Here is a 21,028-nt window from a genome sequence, read left to right on the forward strand (position 1 = left end):
ATATATTATATATATATTTTATATATATATAATATATATATATATATATATATATATATATCCTTAAGAATGCATTTTTCTGTAAGGTAGATCCTATGAGACGAGTGTCAGGATAAGTATTTCATTTCATACATTCTTTGTTTATTTTAGTAAATATTGCCAGATTATTTTATATATTTTAGGGATATAGTAAATTTCGTCACTTTTTTATGTCATTGTGTTTATTTTCTTTTCCATTTGTGAAGTTCCAATTCCTATATTATTAAATTTGCAGTTTTAACTATGAACACCTATATAATCCTTTTTATTTCCTAGTTTGAAAGTATAAAGATTCTCAATAACTTTTATCTTCCTGCTCTTCTCTTTGTATTTGCTGTTGTAAAAGTGTTTTAAATCTATGTTATTTTACAGGTACCCTATATTATTTATTTTAAAAATAATGTATGCCAATAAATTTTATTTACATTTACCCATTTTTTATCAACTGTTTTGTATTTGTCTTTGGGTTTGGTATTGTCCCTTCATTTCTAATACTCACATCTTCCCTATTCTGGAAAATTTGGTTCCAGTATCACTGATATGATAATTACTCCTCTCCCATTATTTTTGGTTTCTTCTGGAAATCCTAATAGATATATGCTGAATGGCCACCATCTTTCTTTCACATTTCTTAAAGTCTTATATCAAAATCCATCTATATTTTATATGTTTTATTCTGAATGGTTTACTCATGGATATAATAATTCATTTCATGAATTATTTCTTAAGTTAAATTAACTAAAGTATCTGCTGATTTTTTGTAATAATTGTTTTTTACTTATAAAAGTTTAATTTTATTTTTTTGCAAAATGCCTCCTTTTGCTTCCATCATGTTATACTCCAATTTTATAATCTAATATATTGATTGCATATAGCTTTTTTTAGGTTGTTCAATATTTTTTCAGGTTCTTTGTTGAGTTCCTCCCATAGGGGTTTTCTCACTTGTGAGGCTTGTAATTTTTTATTTTGATTTTGTTATTAACATGAATTGCTTCTTATGTGAATTCCTTTTATCCTCAATTCATACCTAAGGTTTTAAATTTGCACATTCCTGGATTCTAGGTGTTTTACTAGTTGTGTAGCAGACTGTACAGTAATTTTTAAGCTATGAGTCCTGCACTATGTGTAAATGTATACTATTCACCTATGCAAGTTATAGACCTAGGAACCTGATTTTGTGACAACTCTACCCAATTCCCTAGCTAGATTAGTGGGCGGAGTTTTTGTTACCTCCATTTCACATAGAGGTGATTCTCCAAGATCCTAGGCTTTAGGCAAGAGAGCTCAATTTCAATTCCTTACCTTGTATGGTCCTGGGTCTCATCTATTTCCACATGTATGACAAATCCTGGAACTTTACCCTTTAGGTCTGTATCCTAGTCTCATATCACTGTGAACCACTTTGGCTTCATCAGTAAATGTTTAAAATTCCTTTTTATTTCTGGACTTGCAGATTGAAGCTCAGCTATCCAAGCTCAAGCTTGGATGGAAAGAAAACAATTCAGCCTTTCTATGGATTTAAAATGGAAGAGTGGAGGTCCTCTCATATTATCTTAGCCATACAGACCTGATATTTTCCCACAGAATCTTCTCAATTTCATAGATATGTATTATCCATGGTATATATTTTCCCCCAGGCAAACATGAATATAGATCCTCTATGTAACTACGTATATTCTCATTATATCCTAATAATTACAATATTGTTCTAGTGTAACATTTTTAGCATGCTAAATATTTATTTTTTACATATTGTATTAGGAGACTCTACATGTGTGTATGTGTATATATTTATATACTGCATAACACTATATTAATTTTCATTATTACTACCAACGTATGAGAATAATAAAATAAACAGAAGACCAGTGTACTTTTTTCTTCACTCTTTCAACAAATATTTATTGAATGGGTGCTATGTTCCAAGCATTATTGCAGGTACTTAAAATGAATCAGTGAATAAAACAGAAGATCTATCTTATAAGTTATTTCTTTCATGCTAGTGAAAAAGTGGAAGCTTTTCCTTCCTTTGGGAAGGTAGCATTGGGCAGAAGTATGACTGTTAGATCCCCTAACAGTAAGACTGTTTAGATCCCCCTTCTTTCAAAGAGTTGGCATTTGACCTGCCATCATCCTTTTTGCAGACTCTTCTAGACTGCTTCTATTACCACCACTACTTGTATTTTTATGTTGATGAGTGATAATGAAGTTTAAATTACATCTGTATTTTTTACAGCTTGGACAGTGGAGTACCTTTGGGACTCTGGAAGTTGCAGCTCAGACTGAATCAGAAACAAAGGAGTACTCGGTGATCACAGAAGAAGACTGTGAAATTCTTAAAATCTCTGCAAAGGATTATGCGAGGTTAAAATCGGTATGAGCATACTTAATCTATATATTAACACAATATGTGTGTAAATTCAAGTTTTATCTCTAGACAGAAGATGTTCATATTTTTTTATTTTTTTAATATAACTTGACTTGGAGCCATAAAAATGTGGCTTATTTGATGAATATTATCTAAGCTTTTGATGATGATGGGTAGTTGAAGTGGAAAGAAAGATCTCCCTGGATATATTTTATGTATATCTTTAGCACTTTTGTTTTTTCCTGAATTTAAAATCCATTCATTTATACATTCATCTATTCATGTATTCATTCAACAAACATATGCTTTGGATGTCAACAGCTTGTCATGTGTTAGGAATACCAGATAATCATACAGACAGATCTCTAAATCTGTACAGTCCATCTGAGGAGAAAAAATACTTGAAAGTGATTGGTATGCTATTTCATTGCTTTAATAGACCCAGGGTCACATGAATAGGTGATCACAACTTAATTCTGACCCCCTAATTCGGCTACATTAAGATAACTTATTTATTTTATGTTTACAGATTTATTCTACTTTAGTCAAATCCAAAATGTTTCCTCTTTTTGATTTCTCCTTTCCTGATGACAGAGAAAGTTTATATAAATAACTGCATTGGAAGGCCCCCATTGTCCTTCTCTGCCAGCTTTTCTTGATAGGATCTAAGTCTGGAGCAGGTGCAACAAACCATTGACATCAGCTATGGTTGTGTGCTCAGGTTGGAGGGAGATGAGGAGACATCCATCTTCTTGATTTAGGTCTCTAATAATATAAGTATCAGTTATTCAATATTATCAAGTATAACTTTTGAGTTTAGTCTTGACTATGGCAGGATTTCTTAAAAATGCTAAAACATTTATGGAAGTCTAAAAATATTATGAAATGTGGGAAAATATAATTTTAGTAGCAGATCTGAAGACTAAATTTCAGTATGGTTATATGATTATAGAATGATGCTCCTACAAAATTCAAATGTATTTTATGCAATTTACATTCATATGGCCTTTATTTTCTGTTATTGCCATTTATCTATCTGCTATTCATTTTCCTTCTTTTTTAATGACTTTTTCAGGAAAAAATAAAACTTGAAAATAAACAAAAGGTGAAATTAATTCGTAAATGTCCATATTATGAAGAATGGCCTACTTTATCCATATATGAACTAGTTGCACTCATTAAATGGAAAAAATTTCCACCAGGTCACGGTGAGTTTAATGCAATTTTGGATCATTTTCTTTACATAACGTATTATTGGAATTTATACTTTTTCATAATTTTAATGTTTTATATAATATTTATTCATATGAGTGTTTCCCTAATTTCTTAATGTAGACTTTTAATTGGACATTTAGCTTATTGCCTGTTTTTATTAAAAAATCATTCTGTATTGGCTTGAAAACTGATCTCAGAACTGACCTTATTTCCATATCCCTCTATACTTCTCCATGGCTCTGCCCTTCTTGCACCACCCTGACAGTTAACATAAGGACCATAAGGAGAAATGCAGTGAGAAGTTATATTCATTTTTCCTTTTCTCCTGATTGAAAACCTACTTAAGCAGCAAGTTTTCTTCTCTGTACCTGCACTGCACATTATTAGTGGAAAGATAGAGAAAAGGTGAGGCTGAGATAAGGGGTAGCAGCAGTGAAGCTGCCAACATTTCCAATATTTGGCATGGCAGGGTTGTATGGATTTCCTGCTTACATGTACACAAAAGGTGTAAGTGGCATTAAGTCATTTTGTACAACTGTTTCTATCTATGAGAGCCCATTAAGTAAGAGATGTCACCTTCTATGGATTGAATGTTTGTGTCACACAAAACTCATATTGAAGACCTAATCTCCAATATGATGTTATTTGGAGGAGGGACCTTTGAGAGATGATTAAGTCATTAACGTGGAGTCCTTATGTATGGGTTTAATGCCTTTGTAAGACGAAACATGAGAGATGATCTCTTTCTCGGCCATATGAGGATACAAGAAGGCAGTTGTCTGCAAACAAGAAAGAGGGATCTTACCAGACACTAAATCTGCTGGCATCTTGATCTTGGGCTTTTTCAGCATCCAAAACTGTGAGAAATAAATGTTTGTTGTTTAGGCCATCCAGCCTATGATATTTGTTATATCAGCCCAAACTGACTAAGACACCAACATAAGAAGAACTGTGGTAGATTTCCTTCAGTAAGGAGATTTTTTGCCCTACAAGAGATAGCCACAAACAACAGAGAGAGGTTTGCAGCCTTGCTTGGTTTTTCTCCATAGTGGAACAATGGATTATAATAGAAGAGGTAGTGTTTGAGAGAAATACTTCCATTTCAAACCTACAGAACCATAAATATGAGGGAAATGTTGGCAGGAGGAGAACATTTCTGAATTAAATTTAACCTTCTAAAAAGAATGAGTCTGAGTTGCAAATTCCATAATGTGACTGTTAATAAAAATATAGTGGAGTTAAGAAAAATCTGGGTAATATATCCTTTAAGGGAGTCACTGTGTAATAGAAAAGTGAGGTATAGCATAGAACCAATACAGAAGGTTCCTTTATTAGAAGAAAAGTATCACTAGAGGCAAGATTATGCTTCAAAAACTGAGATTCTCTAATAAACTTGCTAAGTTTGGTGAGATGATAGCCCTTTACTAAGTTATTTCCAAATTTTTCCAGTTCTTATTTTTATATTTTATTATCACTTTTAAAAAATACAGTGTTTAACCCATATTTTTTTTAACCCATATTTATATATATTTTTTTCTTTCTTGGAAAAGTTGAATTTTAGATGTATTTTTGTTCATGAAACATTTTTTTTCTAATGAGTTATGAATGCCATTTTTGGCCAACAGTACATTTAAGAAAGCAAGTAGTACCTGACTTGGGAAAAATTAGGAATTGAGCACTTCTAAATTTAGCATATGTATTGTACAGAAACAATTTTTTAAAAAAATATGGCTGTTTTGATTTATTATGGGTTCCTCCTTTTGTATCAGAAACAGCACATTTTGGTCCATGCCTCATTTCCAGGGCTATTTTGTGTATGTAAAAAAATAATGTCTCAGTCTTGCCCGTCTATAAGAATATTAATATATTTTAGGTTATTGTAAAGAAGGAAAGAGGGGCTCCTGGGCAGCTCAGTCAGTTAAGCATTAGACTTTTGATTTCAGCTGAGGTCATGATCTCAGGGTCATTGGATGAAGCCCCACATGGGGCTCTGTGCTCAGTGTGGAGTCTGCTTGTCTCCTCTCTCTGCTCCTCCCGCTGCTTGTGCTCTCTCTCCATTGCTCGCTCTCTCTCAAATAAATAAATAAAATCTCTTACAAAATAAAATAAAAAGGTTAAAAAAACATAATCAAAAATATTTTCAATTATGTATGTGAGCTAAAAGAATGTGGAATTTTAGAAAGGGGAATAATTATGAGCTTTTAATGTATTTGATTACTAAAGATGACTAATATGTGTCTCAGTCTAAAATATCAATCTAAAATTCTTAAATTTGGCATCAGAATTAAGATAGTACTGATTTTCTTTAAAAGAATTTATTTATTTATGAGAGACACACATACAGAGAGAGAGAGAGACAGAGACAGAGACACAGGCAGAGGGAGAAGTAGGCTCCATTCAGGGAGCCCAATGTGGGACTTGATCCCGGGTCTCCAGGATCACACCCTGGGCTGAAGGCAGGTGCTAAACTGCTGAGCCATCCAGGGATCCCAAGGTAGTACTGAGTTGATGCAGTTTCTTAGACTAATATTGGGTTCAAGTTCTTTTTAGTAAATGCGTTTAAAAATAATGGTGGACTCTATTTATTGCAATGGACTGTGATTATGTTGAATAAGTCAAAAGTAGCATTATTTTCCCACTGATTCCCAAATATAAATATGTGGTGCTTACATTTATAAAGTTTTAAAAATCATTTGTCCTCCTTAGAGAGGAATGACAATTACAGTAAATGATCTTCAAAGCCTCTTTCAACCCTGAAATACTGTGGTTCTTATAAATAAACATACCTAGGTGAAGAATAAATTCTGTCAACCTAATCAGATTTTCTTATATGACAGTGACAAACTTGATATATCAAAGAGAAGCATTAGATGTAATACTTCTCGACTTTGCTCAAGATTTATTTTGAATTTTTATCAGAAAATGTAGAGACTGTAGCTCAAATTATACATTTATTATCTTGGTTTAAAATTAGCATGAGTATGATTTCCAAGGCATAATTATGTGTGTTTTGATCTTCTTTTAAGTATGTATATTGGATGAAGTTTCAGTGAGATTTAGTTAATTATTCAAAAGCTTGATAGAATTTAGGATTAATCCTTGGCAATCTATGAAATAAGTAAAGCTTATCTCTGGCTCTATTTCCCTTGTTAACTTCCTAAGTCTTCTTACTTTTGCTTCACATGCCCAGGGATCCTGACTATAATGAGTGTGTACAATGCTGCTAGTAATTTGGGCATGTCCGGTTTGTATCACACCGATTAAAGTCTTCCCAGATGTTATTTATTTTTTCAAAGTAAGACTGGCTGGAAAAAGACAACCAGCTTTTCTCACTAATCAGCCTGTTTCTGTGGTTATTGTGTATAAGAAAAAAAAAGTTAACTTGGCATCAGTAAACTCTTTATGTATATTTTATTGTTAAGGTGCTTATATCATTATGCTCTGTCTTTTCCAAGCAGAATATGACATAGCAAACCATAACTGGAGATACTTAAAAAAAAGTAGTAACTAATTTAGCTCTGAAAGATACAATAGGACAATATATTAACAGTTAAAAAAAAATCTCGTCTTCCCAAACGAAAAGTGGAGAGTTTCAGACACAAATATGTACTTTGAACCTCTACCAAACAGAAGTGTAAAGTTCTGGGCTCTAGATTCCAGTAACTCTTTGGCTTCAGGTTCTTGCATATCAAATAACTCTGTAGGGTTTTAAACTCTTTAGTTGGATTGCACATTCTTGAGCATCCGTAACCAGGCTTGTACTTTAGAGACGCTATTGATTTTGATTTTTCCCCCTCCATTCCTTTCTTATGGGCATCTTTTGTATTGACTGGATATTTTCCAATGTAATATATTAATTCATTTAGTGATTTCTTAATAGATTTGTTAAGAGCAGTTTTAGGGTCACAGCAAAAGTGAGCAGAAGGAACAGAGGTTTCACATGTACTCCTACCCCAATCTTGCATAGCATTTCCCACTATTTATGTGCTCCATGAGACTAGTACATTTGTTACAAGTAATAAACCTACATTAAATCATCATTATCATTGGAATATCATCAGACAAAGCTCATAATTTCCTTTACGTCTCACTTCTGGTGTTGGACATTCTCTGAGTTGGATGAATATGTAATGGTATTTATCCACCATCACAGTATCATATAATTTCACTGCCCTAAAAATCCTCTGCACTCCATACATCCATTCCTTACCCTTCCCTAACAACTGGCGACCACTTATCTTTTTGCTGTTTTTTTTTTAATGTTTTTGCTATTTCCAGATTTCATAGAATTAGAAATATACAGTATGTACTCTTTTTAGAATGTTCTCTTTCACTCAGTAATATATATTTAAGGTTTTTCTATGTCTTTTTGTGGTTTAATAGCTCATTTCTTTTGAATGCTGGATAATATTCTCTTATCTGGATATTTATCCATCCATCTACTGAAGGAAATCTTTGCTGCTTCCGGATTTTGGAAATTTATAAATGAAGCTGTTATAAACATCCTTAGGCAGATTTTTGAATGGACACATTTCAACTTTGGGTAAATATCAAGGAGCACAGTTCCTGGATAGTATATTAATAGTAAGTTTAGTTTTGTAAGAAACTGCCAAACTGTCTTCTTAAGTGGCTGTACTATTTTGCATTCCCATTATTAGTGAGAGTTCATGTTACTCCACATCCACATAAGCATTTGGTGTTGTCAGTGTTCTTGTTCTGGATTTTGTCCACTTAAGTAGATGTGTAGCGATATTTCACTGTTGTTCTAATTTGCGTTTCCCTGATAGAATTTGAATGAAGCATCAGTTCACATGTCTATTTCCAATCTATACATCTTTTTTGGTGAGGTGTCTGTTAAGGTCTTGGCCCATCTTTTAATCAAAATTTCTGATTATTGTTAGGAGTTCTTTATTTTGGATAACGCTGCTTTTTCAGATATATCTTTTGCAAATATTTTCTCCCCAACTGTGCCTTGTCTTCTCATTCTCTTGACATTTTTCTTGATAGTTGGGCATGAGGTACTTTGTAAATACAACTTCTTTTTTTTAACACAACTTCTTTAAGTAGGTTTTAGTAATATGGTCATAAGGTTTAGGGGAAGAAGTGTTTTATAGTCTTATGATTAGGGCTCAGTGTTTCAGTGGGCTTATGCCTCAGGAATGGGAGTTTCACTTATACTTCTTAGTCTTCTCCTCCCATCTGCACCCCCACATTAGATTGGACAGGATGGCAGGTGTGGGCTGAAGTTAGTTACTTCCCTTCTCTAGTTCAGTTAGGATCTGATAAAACCCCATTAGGTTAGACTGGTTAACTAGTTTCCCCTGAGGGCAAGCCTTGTTAAAAACAGAGTGCCTTGCTTATTTCATGCCAGAAACATGAGAAACTTTTCTCTAATATATATTGTAGGAACTTAGTAAAGATCCAGGAGATAAAACTTACAAAAATGTGGGGTCTTCTGAATCCTGGGTACCCTTGGAATTTTAAGCTCAGTTTTGTCCACAGTGAAGCTTCAGCAGTTTGTCAAGTACAGTTTAGATTTTCCTACCCCAGCACTGGTTTCTGAGGAGGTTTCTTTTCTGCTAAATTGTGATTCCTTGTATTTGCTTGTTAGTCTCTCCAGTTTGGGGGAGGGCAGCAGCTTGCCCTTTGACCTCATTCCTCTTACGAGTTAAAAATTCTTGATTTTTCAAGGTTTTTTTTTTTTTTTAAATCTTTACTTGTTAGAATGAAGTAGTGACTCCCAAGCTCCTTGAAAGCTCGATCAGAAAAACTGATTTTTCACTATTTTTGTTATTTCCTTTATGTTTGTTCCAGGGCTAATAAAATATATCTCAACTTATCAGAATCTACTTCAGATTTTTACTAACTTAATTCCAGCTAGATATAGAAATATTACAATATATAACTTGATTTTCATTCTTTGTGTGCTATTATCATTATATATATCACATTTATATATGTTCAAATTGAACAATAAATTGTTATTATATTATCTAATCTTACATATTTTAAAAGCACTGTGAAAAGAAAGTAGTACAAGTATATTTTTATAGTGTTTGTTATATTAAATACCTTATTTACCATTTCTAGTTATCTTCATTTATTCCTGCAGATCTGATATACCATCTGATATCCTTTCCTTAGTCCGATATTAGTTTATTCCAACCTGCCACCTTGTGTTGTTATTGGTGAATGTATACACATCCATATTACAGACCTCGAATCAGGATTGTGTACCTATTATTTCACACAATCACTCTCCAAGTCATTTAAAAGAAGAAGAAGCAATGTGCACTTATGCTGACCTTTATAATTATATATTTACCTTTAACAGTACTTTTTAATTTTTCTAGCAGATTTGAATTTCTGATTGGTATTGCTTACTTCCAGTCTGAAGAAGTTCCTTTAGTATTTGTGATAGCAACAGATAATGTCAGATTTATTTAAACTGGGGCTGTTTCTCCTTTTTGAAAGATATCTTTGTTGATAGTGTTGATGTTCTGTTTTTGGCACACTTTGAATACATTATTCTTTGTCTTCTAGTTTCAAGGTTTTTTTTTTGTTGTTGTTGAGAAGTGAGCTTTTTGTCTTACTGTGGCTCACCTCTAAGTGATGAGTCATTTTTCTCCTGTTGGCTTTTGAGATTTTCTCCTTGTCTTTGACATGTACCATTTTTACTAGAATGCTTCTTGCACTTATTCCATCTTACCCAGCCCCAGAATCCTGTCACCACTTTAACATCTTCTTCTCTCCTCTTGTCCCCACTTTCCTTTCCCACAGTTTATACTATATCCTATACACTCAACTATACTGACTGGTACTAAAATAAAGTTTATCTTATCATTCAACTCCTTAGCATATTTATTCTTCTCATTGTTATTAAAATACAAAATCCTTAATACAGTTTAAAAGGCCAGTTGCATCCGGGTCTTGCCTGTGTCTCCAAGTTTTATATTGAGTAATCTTTTTTTCCTGTTCACGTTTCAGTCATTCTGGATTTTTATGACCTTTATGACTCCTTCCTCTCAAGATCTTTACAAATGCTGTTTCCACTTCTTAGAGTAATTCCTCAACCTTCACCTCATTGAATTTACTTATTGTTAAGATCATTTTTCTTATACCAACTTAGATTCTACTGATGTCACTCTACTCTGGGAGACTCTATTCATTCCATTCTGAGGATTCAGCAAACTTCTATAAAAGGACAGATAGTAAATATTTTAAGTTTTGCAAATCATGTATAGTCTGTTGCTGTTCCTTCCCACTTCCTACTCTCCTTCCTCCTCTTCTTCTTTGTCCTATTCTTCTAACTCTTCTTCTTTTTCTTCATCTTCTCCTTTTCAACCTCTTTAAAATTATAAGATATGTTTTTAGCTGGAGAAATGTACAGAAATAAGTCTCAACCCAGATTTGACCCATGGGCTAAAATTTGCTAACCCCTGTTCTATCTTAGCTTGCATCATGTTGTGTACCAATAAGCTATGAGCTGGTTTTCTTACTAGATTTCACATTCCTCTGGAACATGTCCATCGTATTTTTCAGTACACAAGAGAGTACCCAGAATTTGTAGGTCTTTATATGTTGAATGAAAGGTTGAATGAATATTTCGAAGTCAGTGTTTGCCTTGAGCTAAAGTTATGGCACATTTCTTCCAAGAGTAAATAATTCAACTCTTTGCTGCTCAGTATGTGTGGATTAGCATATATTTTCTCTATACAAGGGAAAGGTATTAACTAAATAAATCTTAGTATATTTGGACATACTTTTGTTGTTAAATCTCAATTAAAACAAAATTTGTTGCTTCATTCTATCTTTGAGTAGAAATTTAAGGGGATTATATGATTACAATCAGCCAACAATTAAGAATACTGATGGGTCACAGTGTTTTAAACCCAAGTATAATTAAAGCTAACCTTAACTTGAGATGATATCAAATAAGGCAAGCATTAGCATGGTATTAAGGGCCACACCAATTAAAGGCAGTTGAAAGAATATTCTCTTCAAGAAATCACAGGAAGCAAAAATTTGTAGACTCTATCAATTATTCATTTTTATTTTTAGCCATTATATTCAAATTTATGAACTATATATATGCAGCCCACTGTCTATAACATAAGATAATCAGGAATGGAATGATTACTGATAAATATACTTCAAGTTTAATTGCCTTCCTACTTTTTATGTTTGTCATTGTATACACTGTTTTTATAAATATCACTATAAGAAACATTTTCTTAGCATGATAGATACTGCTGATTATATTTTCTCAGTGCCCTTTTCAAATACCTTTAACCTGCCTTCCTTTATTGTAGAGGCTAGAAAAGCTAAAGACTACATCTCCTAAAAAATTTTTTTATAAAGATTTTATTTCTTTATTCATGAGAGACAAAGAGAGAGAGAGAGAGAGAGAGAGAGAGAGAGAGAGAGAGGCAGAGACATAGGCAAATGGAGAAGCCGGCTCCATGCAGAGAGCCCGACGTGGGACTTGATCCCGGGACTCCAGGGTCATGCCCTAGGCTGAAGGCAGGCGCTAAACTGCTGAGCCACCCAGGGATCCCTCGTAGAAACTTTTTTGAAAATATTTAATTTTGACTATGGCCTGAATTCTTTCCAACAAATATGGTTATACAGCATTTGGAAGAAGTCAGGGAGCAGGTCTTTTTACAGACATAGCAATGAGGGTTGCGGTTCTGATTTTGCCCCTAGGTATAGAAGCGATGAGCAGGAGAGAGGCTTCCTTTAGAAGAGCTCTATATTGTGGGTGGGCCTTTCATTGGCTAATTTTTTTTTATTGTAGTATTAAAACCTGGTTTCATGGTCCTCCTAGAGCTTCCTAATACCTTCTGATAAACCCTTTCTATTTAAACTTAGATAGAGTCTGTGTTCTGTACTTCGGAACCAAAAATAGTACTCTAATCATCCATTCTATCGAAGTTGATCTCTTTTGTAAGTGCTTTTTAACAATTTCTTAATTTGGCTTTAATCAATTAATATTTTTATTGAACATCTGTTATATACAAAGCATTGTATTAGATGCTTTTGTGTAAATTAAAAGAAATGCATTCAAAAATTATATAAAATCAAATATTTGAGTAGCTACAATGAATTTATTACTGTGTAGGGTAGTTTGACTAGATTTGATTTTAAGAGATTTAATAATTTAAAAAAAATAATGACTGATTTTAAAGTAATGAGATGAATCACAAATATCTTTCATTAAAATACTTTTCAGTAACTCATGGACATATACATTATTTACAGTGATAAATGTTAAATGAGTATCTCTTAACAGATACAGTAGAAATTAAATGGAAGAAAGTATTTTTTTGGATATAGTTGGGCAGAGGGTAGGAATGATAATTCTAGGAAAGAAAGAAAAAATAACATGAGCCAATATATGCCTTGCAGATGATTCAGGAGAGTGGATCAAAGAACCCAGCTAAGGTCAGGTGCTTATTTGTAATCATTACAAACTCAGACCAAACTATAAATCGTCTGAGGCTTTTTAAATGCCATATTCATGTACTTGTGCTTTATCTTATAGCTACCATGGTATCATTAAAGAAGTTTTATTAGTAAAAGATACCTAGTAAAGGTTTTAGAAGAATGGATCAGTCTAAGCAATATGATGATGGTTGAAAGGATAGAGACAGTAGAAAACCAGGAAAACAATTAGGAATCCATTTTGATAGTACAGAGGCAGAGAAAAGACAACAGTGATACTAATAATTGAAAGAATTTAATGTGAGAGCCATTTTAGTTATTCAGAGTATTGTATGGAATAGACCTTTTCAAATGCATTTTCTCTATTCCTTAGTACCCTTGGCAGTCTGCACTTGCATGGGATGCTTTATTTCATTTTTAATTTCAGCCAGAGTGCTTTATTGCTTCATAGATGTATGCATAGCTGTGTGTGTCAGCCTAAACTCCTACTACAAACACCAGACAGGATTCTCAAGTACAATTTAAGTGAAGCTGTGCTCTCACCCACCACCTCAAAGTTAGAACAAAATTTTCCTAGTATTTCCCAGAGATATTTAAATACAGACCACCCTATTTTTTCTCCCAAGACTCTTGTGAGTACAAGCCATTATTTATAAATGTTCATGAGAGTTGCTTTTCATCCTACCCCGGAACTCAAGCTAAACGTAACTTTCTCAGTGACTTATTAGGCTATGGACAGATATTTGTAACTCATGTTTTCATTGACAGATATTTGTAATTTATGTTCTCATTATGTAGCATGTTTGATTTTATTCCCCAACTTGTAAGAGAATACATTTTTCCTTCCTTTTAATTTTGGTCCTTAAAACTCATGCCCTTTAGTTGTTGCCATCAGCAAATATTCCCAAGACTGCTAAAGGGCCTGCTCACCACTTGATCTTTCAGCTTCTTCTTTAATTTTTATTTTTACTAAAGGACTTATGGTGGTGACATTGATTATCTTTAGATACAAATTCAGATTATGTGTTTTTATTACTTTATTTTCTAAATTTATTTACCAAGTTCACTTAACTATGATCCTGTATTTCTACTTGTATCTTTCTATATTAAATTTCTTTCGTAATGCAAGAAAATTTAATTTTCTCCCATGAAACTTCTGCTTTTTTAAAAAAATCTGTTTCCTCATGATTTAATTGTACATCTTTCTGCATATTTGGAAATATGCAACTACCAGGTAAAATTTAGTAATTTTAACATTCTATGAAAACAACTTCTACTCTTATAATCATAGGAGCTTTAATAATTTATCTCAGAAATATTGTGAATAGAAATATCATTAAATATGTTTCTGTTAATTTTCATTATAAATTTTGTTTTATTTCATAATATTTTGCCCATATATAAAATATTGGGATCTAGATGCATGTACATGAGATCTTTAAAACTAAGTCATAATTTTATTAGAGTCTGGATGCAAAGTCCTAAAAATTTAACCAATAGAAGTAAAATGCATTGCTATTAAAACCTAAATATATTGATTGCTTGAAAATATCTGGGGAAGTTCTGATTTGTTAGACACAACTCCCATTTGAAAAATTCCAAGTATCTGGGTGGCTCAGCTGGTTAAGCTTCCAACACTTGACTTGGGCTCAGGTCATGATCTCAAGGTTGTGAGATCTCAAGGTCTGAGCACGCCCTATGCTCAGAGAGGTGTCTGCTTAAGATTATTTCTCTTTCTCTCTCTCTCGCTCTTTCTTTTTCTGTAAAATAAATAAATCTGAAAAAATTGCAAGCATTTTAACAGCTTGATAAATACAAATATAAATTTTGTAGTTAGATTATACCTTTTATTATTGTGATAGGCAGAAAAAATGACTCCCCACATATATATTCACTTCCTAATCCTTGAGATTGTGAATATTACCTTATATGGCAAAAGGTATGGTAACCTTAAGGCTCTTGAGAGGAAGACCTTGAGATGCCTGGTTGGCTCAGTGGTTGAGCATCTGCCTTCAGCTCAGGGCATGATCCTGGAGTCCGACAATCGAGTCCCATATCCGGCTCCCTGCATGGAGCTTCTTTCTCCCTCTGCCTGTGTCTCTGCTTCTCTCTGTGTGTATCCCATGAATAAATAAATTTTAAAAGTCTTAAAAAAACAAAGAAAGAAAGGTTCTTGAGAGGAAGACCTTATCCCAGATTAACCAGGTGGGCCTTATCTTCCATCTACACAGATCTTCTTATCTTTATAAAAAGAATTCAAGGGAGATGTCATTGAGACACAAGTAGAAGAGAAAGTGATGGGGTGATGGATTGGAGTGATGAGCCAGCAGACAGGGAGTGTTAAGGCATGCCAGCAACCACCAGAGGCTAAAAAAGGGAAAAAATAGATTCCTTGCCTAGTGATTCTTCTGGGGGAGGGCCCTGCTGACACCTTGATTTCAGAAATCTAGCCTCTAGATCTACCAATAAATAAGCTTCACAATTTAAGCCACCTAGTTTGTGACAATTTGTTGCAGTAATTGCAGGAAACTAATGCAACTATGCACTATAAAACCAGTGATTTTGTTCTCAATTGATTTGGCAATTTGACAAAGATCTATTAGTATCCATAGAATACATCCAAACACGCTTTGTAGGAAGTATGTAGTTCCATTGTTGACTTCAAATTTAGCCCTCTAATTGTAGTAACACTATGATTACAATAGTAATAATATCTTAAACAATTATGTAAAGTAAAAAAATCGCTCATTTAAATAATTATCCAGTGGGTAGACGGAAATTAAATTAAAATTAAGAATTTATTTAATTCAAATCCTTTGGAAATAGGATACAATGAAATACCTTTTAATAATAGAACATTCATCTATTCAACTTTTTCATGAGTAAATAGAACTTTTCATGGGCAGATGAGGCAATGCTCAAGCTCTTTATAGAGCACTTTCTTCCACTTCTTTCTACTTCCCACATAAAACTGTTGTCTCTTTTATTTTGTCATTGTAAAAATTATAACCTTCTAAACTAAACTCCCACATGCACCATGTCTACCAACCACAGAGCTCTGTAAAGCTTCATAGCATAAGATCTCTTTTAGCAAACAGATCAGAGCACATCTAGTTAAAACTTGCCATACTTTGGCCAAGGTCCAAACACTGCCCACCACAGGCAAGGAGAACCTCTGCAGAGGACTGACCTAAGGGACAGAGCAGCCAAAACACAGCAGCAGAGTGTACACAGCACATCAGAGACACTGAAGTGCCAGGCCTGGACACTATATAACCTCTTCTTGATAAAGCTATGACTCTCAAGAGGAGGAAACACAACAGGCTTTACTACCATACAGAAGAAAACAGATCTAGACAAAATTCCAAGATGGAGGAATTGATCCCAAAAGAAAGAATAAGAAAATGTAATAGCCAGAATTCTAATCCAAAGAGATATACGTAACATGCCTGATCCAGAATTTAAAGCAATAGTGACAAATAAGTACTAGCTCAAGAAAAACATGGAAGACATCAAGGGAGACAATTTCTGCAGAGATAAAAGAACTAAAAAACAATCAGGCCAAAATGAAAATGCAATAACTGTGACTCAAAACCAACTAGATGTAATGACCACAAGGATAGAAGAAGCAGAGAAACAAATAAGTGATATAGAAGAGAGAATTGTGGAAAATAATGAAGTTGAACAAAAGAGAGAAAGAGGAAAAATGGATCTCGAGAGTAGATTTAGGGAACTCAGTGAATCCATCAGACATAATAATATTCATATCATAAGAGTTCCAGAGAAGAGAAAGAAAAAGGAGAAGCTTTATTTGAGGAAATAATAGTTGAAAACTCTTTTAATCTGGCGAAGGAAACATATCCACATCCAGGAGGCACAGAAAACTCCCATAAAAATCAATAGGGCAGCCAGGTGGCTCAGGGGTTTAGTGTTGCCTTTGGCCTGGGGTGTGATCCTGGGGTCCCAGAATCGAGTCCCGCATTGGGCTCCCTGCATGGAGCCTGCTTCTCCTCTGCCTGTGTCTCTGCCTCTCTTTTTCTTTCTCTCTCTCTCTCTGTGTCTCTCATGAATGAATAAATAAAATATATTAAAAAAATCAACAAAGCAGGCCAACACCAAAACATATTGTAGTTAAATTTGCAAAACATAGTCATAAATTAAAAATCCTAAAAGTAAAAAGACAAAAGAAGTCCCTAACTTACAAGGGAAGACCCATAAGGCTAGCAGCAGATCTATCCACAGAAACTTGGGAAGCTAGAAGACAGTGTCATGATATAGTCAATATGCTGAAGGGGAAAAATCTGCCACCAAGGGTACTCTATCCAGCAAAGCTATCATCAGAAAATAAGGAGAGATAAAGAGTTTCCTAGACAAACAAAAACTAAAGGAATTTATGACCACTGAATCAGCACTGCAAGAAATACTAAGGACAACTCTTTGGGAAGGAAAGGCAAAAAGTAACAAAGACTAGAAAGGAACAGAGAAAATCTCCAGAAACAATGACAAAATGGTAATAAAATGACAATGAATGCATATCTGTCAATAATTACTCTGAATGTAAATCAACCAAATGCTCCTACTGCCTATAAGAGACTCCATTTTAGACCTAAAGACACCTGAAGACTAAAAATGAGGGGATAGAGAAACATTTGTCATGCTAATAGACATCAAAAGAAAGCCAGAATAGCAATACTTAGACAAACTAGATTTTAAGCCAAAGACTGTAGCAAGAACTGAAGAAGGGCACTATAATCACAATTAAGGGGTCTATCCAACAAGAAGATCTAATAATTGTAAATATTGATGACCCCAACCTGGAAGCACGAAATATATACAACAATCAGTAACAAACATAAAGGAACTCATTGATAATATTACAATAAGTGTAGGGGACTTTAACACTCCAATGCAAAGATAATCTAAGCTGAAAATTAACAAGGAAACAATGAATGACATACAGGACAAGATGGACTTATCAGATATATTCAGACCATTTCATCCTAAAGCAGCAGAATACACATTCTTTTCAAGTGCACATAGGGCATTCTCCAGAGTAGATCACATACTAGATCACAAATGAGACCCCAACAAGGACAAAAAGATTGAGATCATACTATGCATCTTTTCTGACCACAACACTATGAAACTGCAGTCAACCAAAAGAAAAGATTTGTAAAGACCACAAATACATGGAAGTTAAATAGCATAGTACTAAAGAATGAATGGGTTAACGAGGAGATTAAAGAAGACATAAAAAAATACGTAGAAACAAATGAAAATGAAAACACAAGGTTCAAAACCTTTGGGATGTAGCAAAACCAGTTATAAGAGGGAAATATGTAGCAATGCAGGCCCATCTCAAGAGACAAGAAAAGTCTCAAATACACAACCTAACCTTACAATTAACAGAATCAGAAAAAGAATGACAAATGAATGGAACAGAATAGAAAACCCAAAAAAAGGAACTCACAACTATATGGTCAACTAATCACTAACAAAGCAGAAAAGACTATTCAATGGGAAACAGTCTCTTCAACAAATGGTGTTGGAAAGACTGGACAGAAATATGCAAAAGAATGAAACTAGACCCCTTTCATATACCACACACAAAAGCAAATTCAAAATGGATGAAAGATCTACATGTGAGACAGGAAACCATCAAAATCTGAATGAATATAGGCAGTAGCTTCCTTGATATGGGCCATAGCAATTTCTTCCTAGGTAGGTTTCCTGAGGTAAGGGAAATAAAAGCAAAAATAAACTATTGGACTTCATCAAGATAAAAAGCTTTTGCATAGCAAAAGAAATGATTAACACAAAAAAGCAATTTACAGAATGGGAAAAGATATTTACAAATGACATATCTGATAAAGGGTTAATATCCAAAATCTATGAAGAACCTACCAAACTCAGCACTCAAAAAATAATAATATAGTTAAAACATGGGAAGAAAACATGAATAATAATGTAATAGCAATTAGAACGGTGTTTGTATTAGTTTGGTAAGACTGTCAACCAATGATGATTCAGTTCTTTTTCATTGCACTTATGATGGCTATAAAATAGAAATAATATTTGAAAACATAAAACTGAGCCTATAATTTATAAAGGATCATAATGTAGTAATACTTGATTTGGAGAAAGTATAAATCTTAGAGTAATGCTGTCCAATAGAATTATAATACAAGATATATATATGTATCACATGTATTATATGTATGATATATATATATCATATGTCTTGTGGAAAATCAAATTACCTTTATGAAAAATAATGTTATAATTTTGATATTAAAAATTAGATTTATAAAGTCTGAAGATTCTTTTCTCAAATAAATTGTTACAGGATGCCTTTAAATGCTAAGCCCCCTGATAATTATAAAATACAGTTTATAATTTATGTAATTCTACATGTAAAAGTTTAGAAATTAGGGGCACCTGGGTGGCTCAGAGGTTGAGCATCTGCCTTTGGCTCAGGGTGTGATCCCCGGGTCCTGTGATTGAGTCCCCATATCAGGCTTCCGGCAGGGAACCTGCTTTTCCCTCTGCCTATGCCTCTACCTCTCTCTCTGTGCCTCTTATGAATGAATAAATAATATCTTAAAAAAATAAAAAAGTTTAGAAATATAAATATAATTTTATAAGAATTATTAACATCTGTGAAAATAAAGATCTGTGATATTCCATAGATGTATTAGTCTACCATATGTCTATAGACTATATATAGTCTATATTATATATATATATATATATATATATATATATATATATATGTTGATAACCTGTAATACCTTCCCATCCCCTCCCTCCCTCACTACACCCCACCAAAAAAATGGTATTAGTTACTTAGGTTCCTAGGACAGTGCACAAAACCTTGTTAAATCATGTTACCCATAAGTATGATGGAGGACTTGAAAAATACCTTCTCTGTTTCTGAAAATAAAAAAGTATCCTTCTCCCAACCCATCACTACCACTTTGAACTACTGAACAGCATAAACTATTGTTCTTTTAGCTTCAAATTTATGTTGGTTACTTCACTAAGACAAGGAATCCAACTGATTGAGTAAGGGAAAAATGAGCATTTATTGAACATCCATCTATGTCAGCTACTTTCTGGTTATTTATATATATATTTTCTCATTTACTTCTCAAAAACTTCCATCAGGTAGGTATACTTTGTAGTAATAAAGAGAAACTTTATTATTATTATTTTTAAAGATTTTATTTATTTATTCATGAGAGGCACAGACACAGTCAGAGGGAGAAGCAGGCTCCATGCAGGGAGCCTGATGTGGGACTAGATCCTGGATCTCCAGGATCACACCCTGGCCCGAAGGTGGCGCTAAACCGCTGAGCCACCCAGGCATCCCAATAAAGAGAAACTTTAATAAGGGAAACTAAAGCTCAAAAATTTATTTTTCCAAGGTTAAACTTTTAGTAAATGTTATATTTACTAAATCCAGAAATGATTAATGAGAAAATGAATCTTCTATGCAATGAAAATATAGTGGAAAATGTTCTTTCCACCGTATTATTTCTCCAAGAGGTTTTCTGTATTTGGAAGAGTCAAAAGCAGCTGCCTATGTGTTAGCAGAGGTAGGAATATTAGACTCCAGGCAGAACAAAAATCTGGAGTTTAATTTTCAAGGCCCTATCATTTTCACATAGTTACCTCTGTGAATTCTGAGGATTAACCTTCCTTCATCAATGTCTATGTTTACTAATTCTGCTTCTGCTGCTGGCCAGATTTCTGTAGTCTCCATGCTCTTGTTAGATCACATGCAGTTGCAGAATTTCCCCTGCTTTCCCTTTCAGAAGGATATACCAAACTGATGTTTCAAGAAACTCCTATTGCTATAATAAACAGTAAGACATAGACATATGGTTTAAAAACTCTGTACCACATTCTATCCCCTTCTTTTTTTCGCCTAGACCTTACAGAGGATAGTGTAAATGAAAT

At 33.7% G+C, this 21,028-nt stretch overlaps 1 protein-coding gene across 1 annotated transcript in view; it reads left to right on the forward strand.

Moving 5' to 3' along the window:
* CNBD1 (cyclic nucleotide binding domain containing 1) overlaps positions 1 to 21,028 on the forward strand; it is a 362,719-nt gene that overhangs the window by 314,915 nt on the left and 26,776 nt on the right. Inside the window, exons 7-8 of the mRNA XM_055303353.1 lie at positions 2,249 to 2,413; positions 3,483 to 3,615. Coding sequence (XP_055159328.1) covers positions 2,249 to 2,413; positions 3,483 to 3,615 — 298 coding nt within the window. The remainder of the gene's footprint in view (positions 1 to 2,248; positions 2,414 to 3,482; positions 3,616 to 21,028) is intronic.

The sequence above is a fragment of the Nyctereutes procyonoides genome, unplaced genomic scaffold (assembly GCF_905146905.1).
Source record: "Nyctereutes procyonoides isolate TBG_1078 unplaced genomic scaffold, NYPRO_anot_genome, whole genome shotgun sequence".
Classification (NCBI taxonomy): domain Eukaryota; kingdom Metazoa; phylum Chordata; class Mammalia; order Carnivora; family Canidae; genus Nyctereutes; species Nyctereutes procyonoides.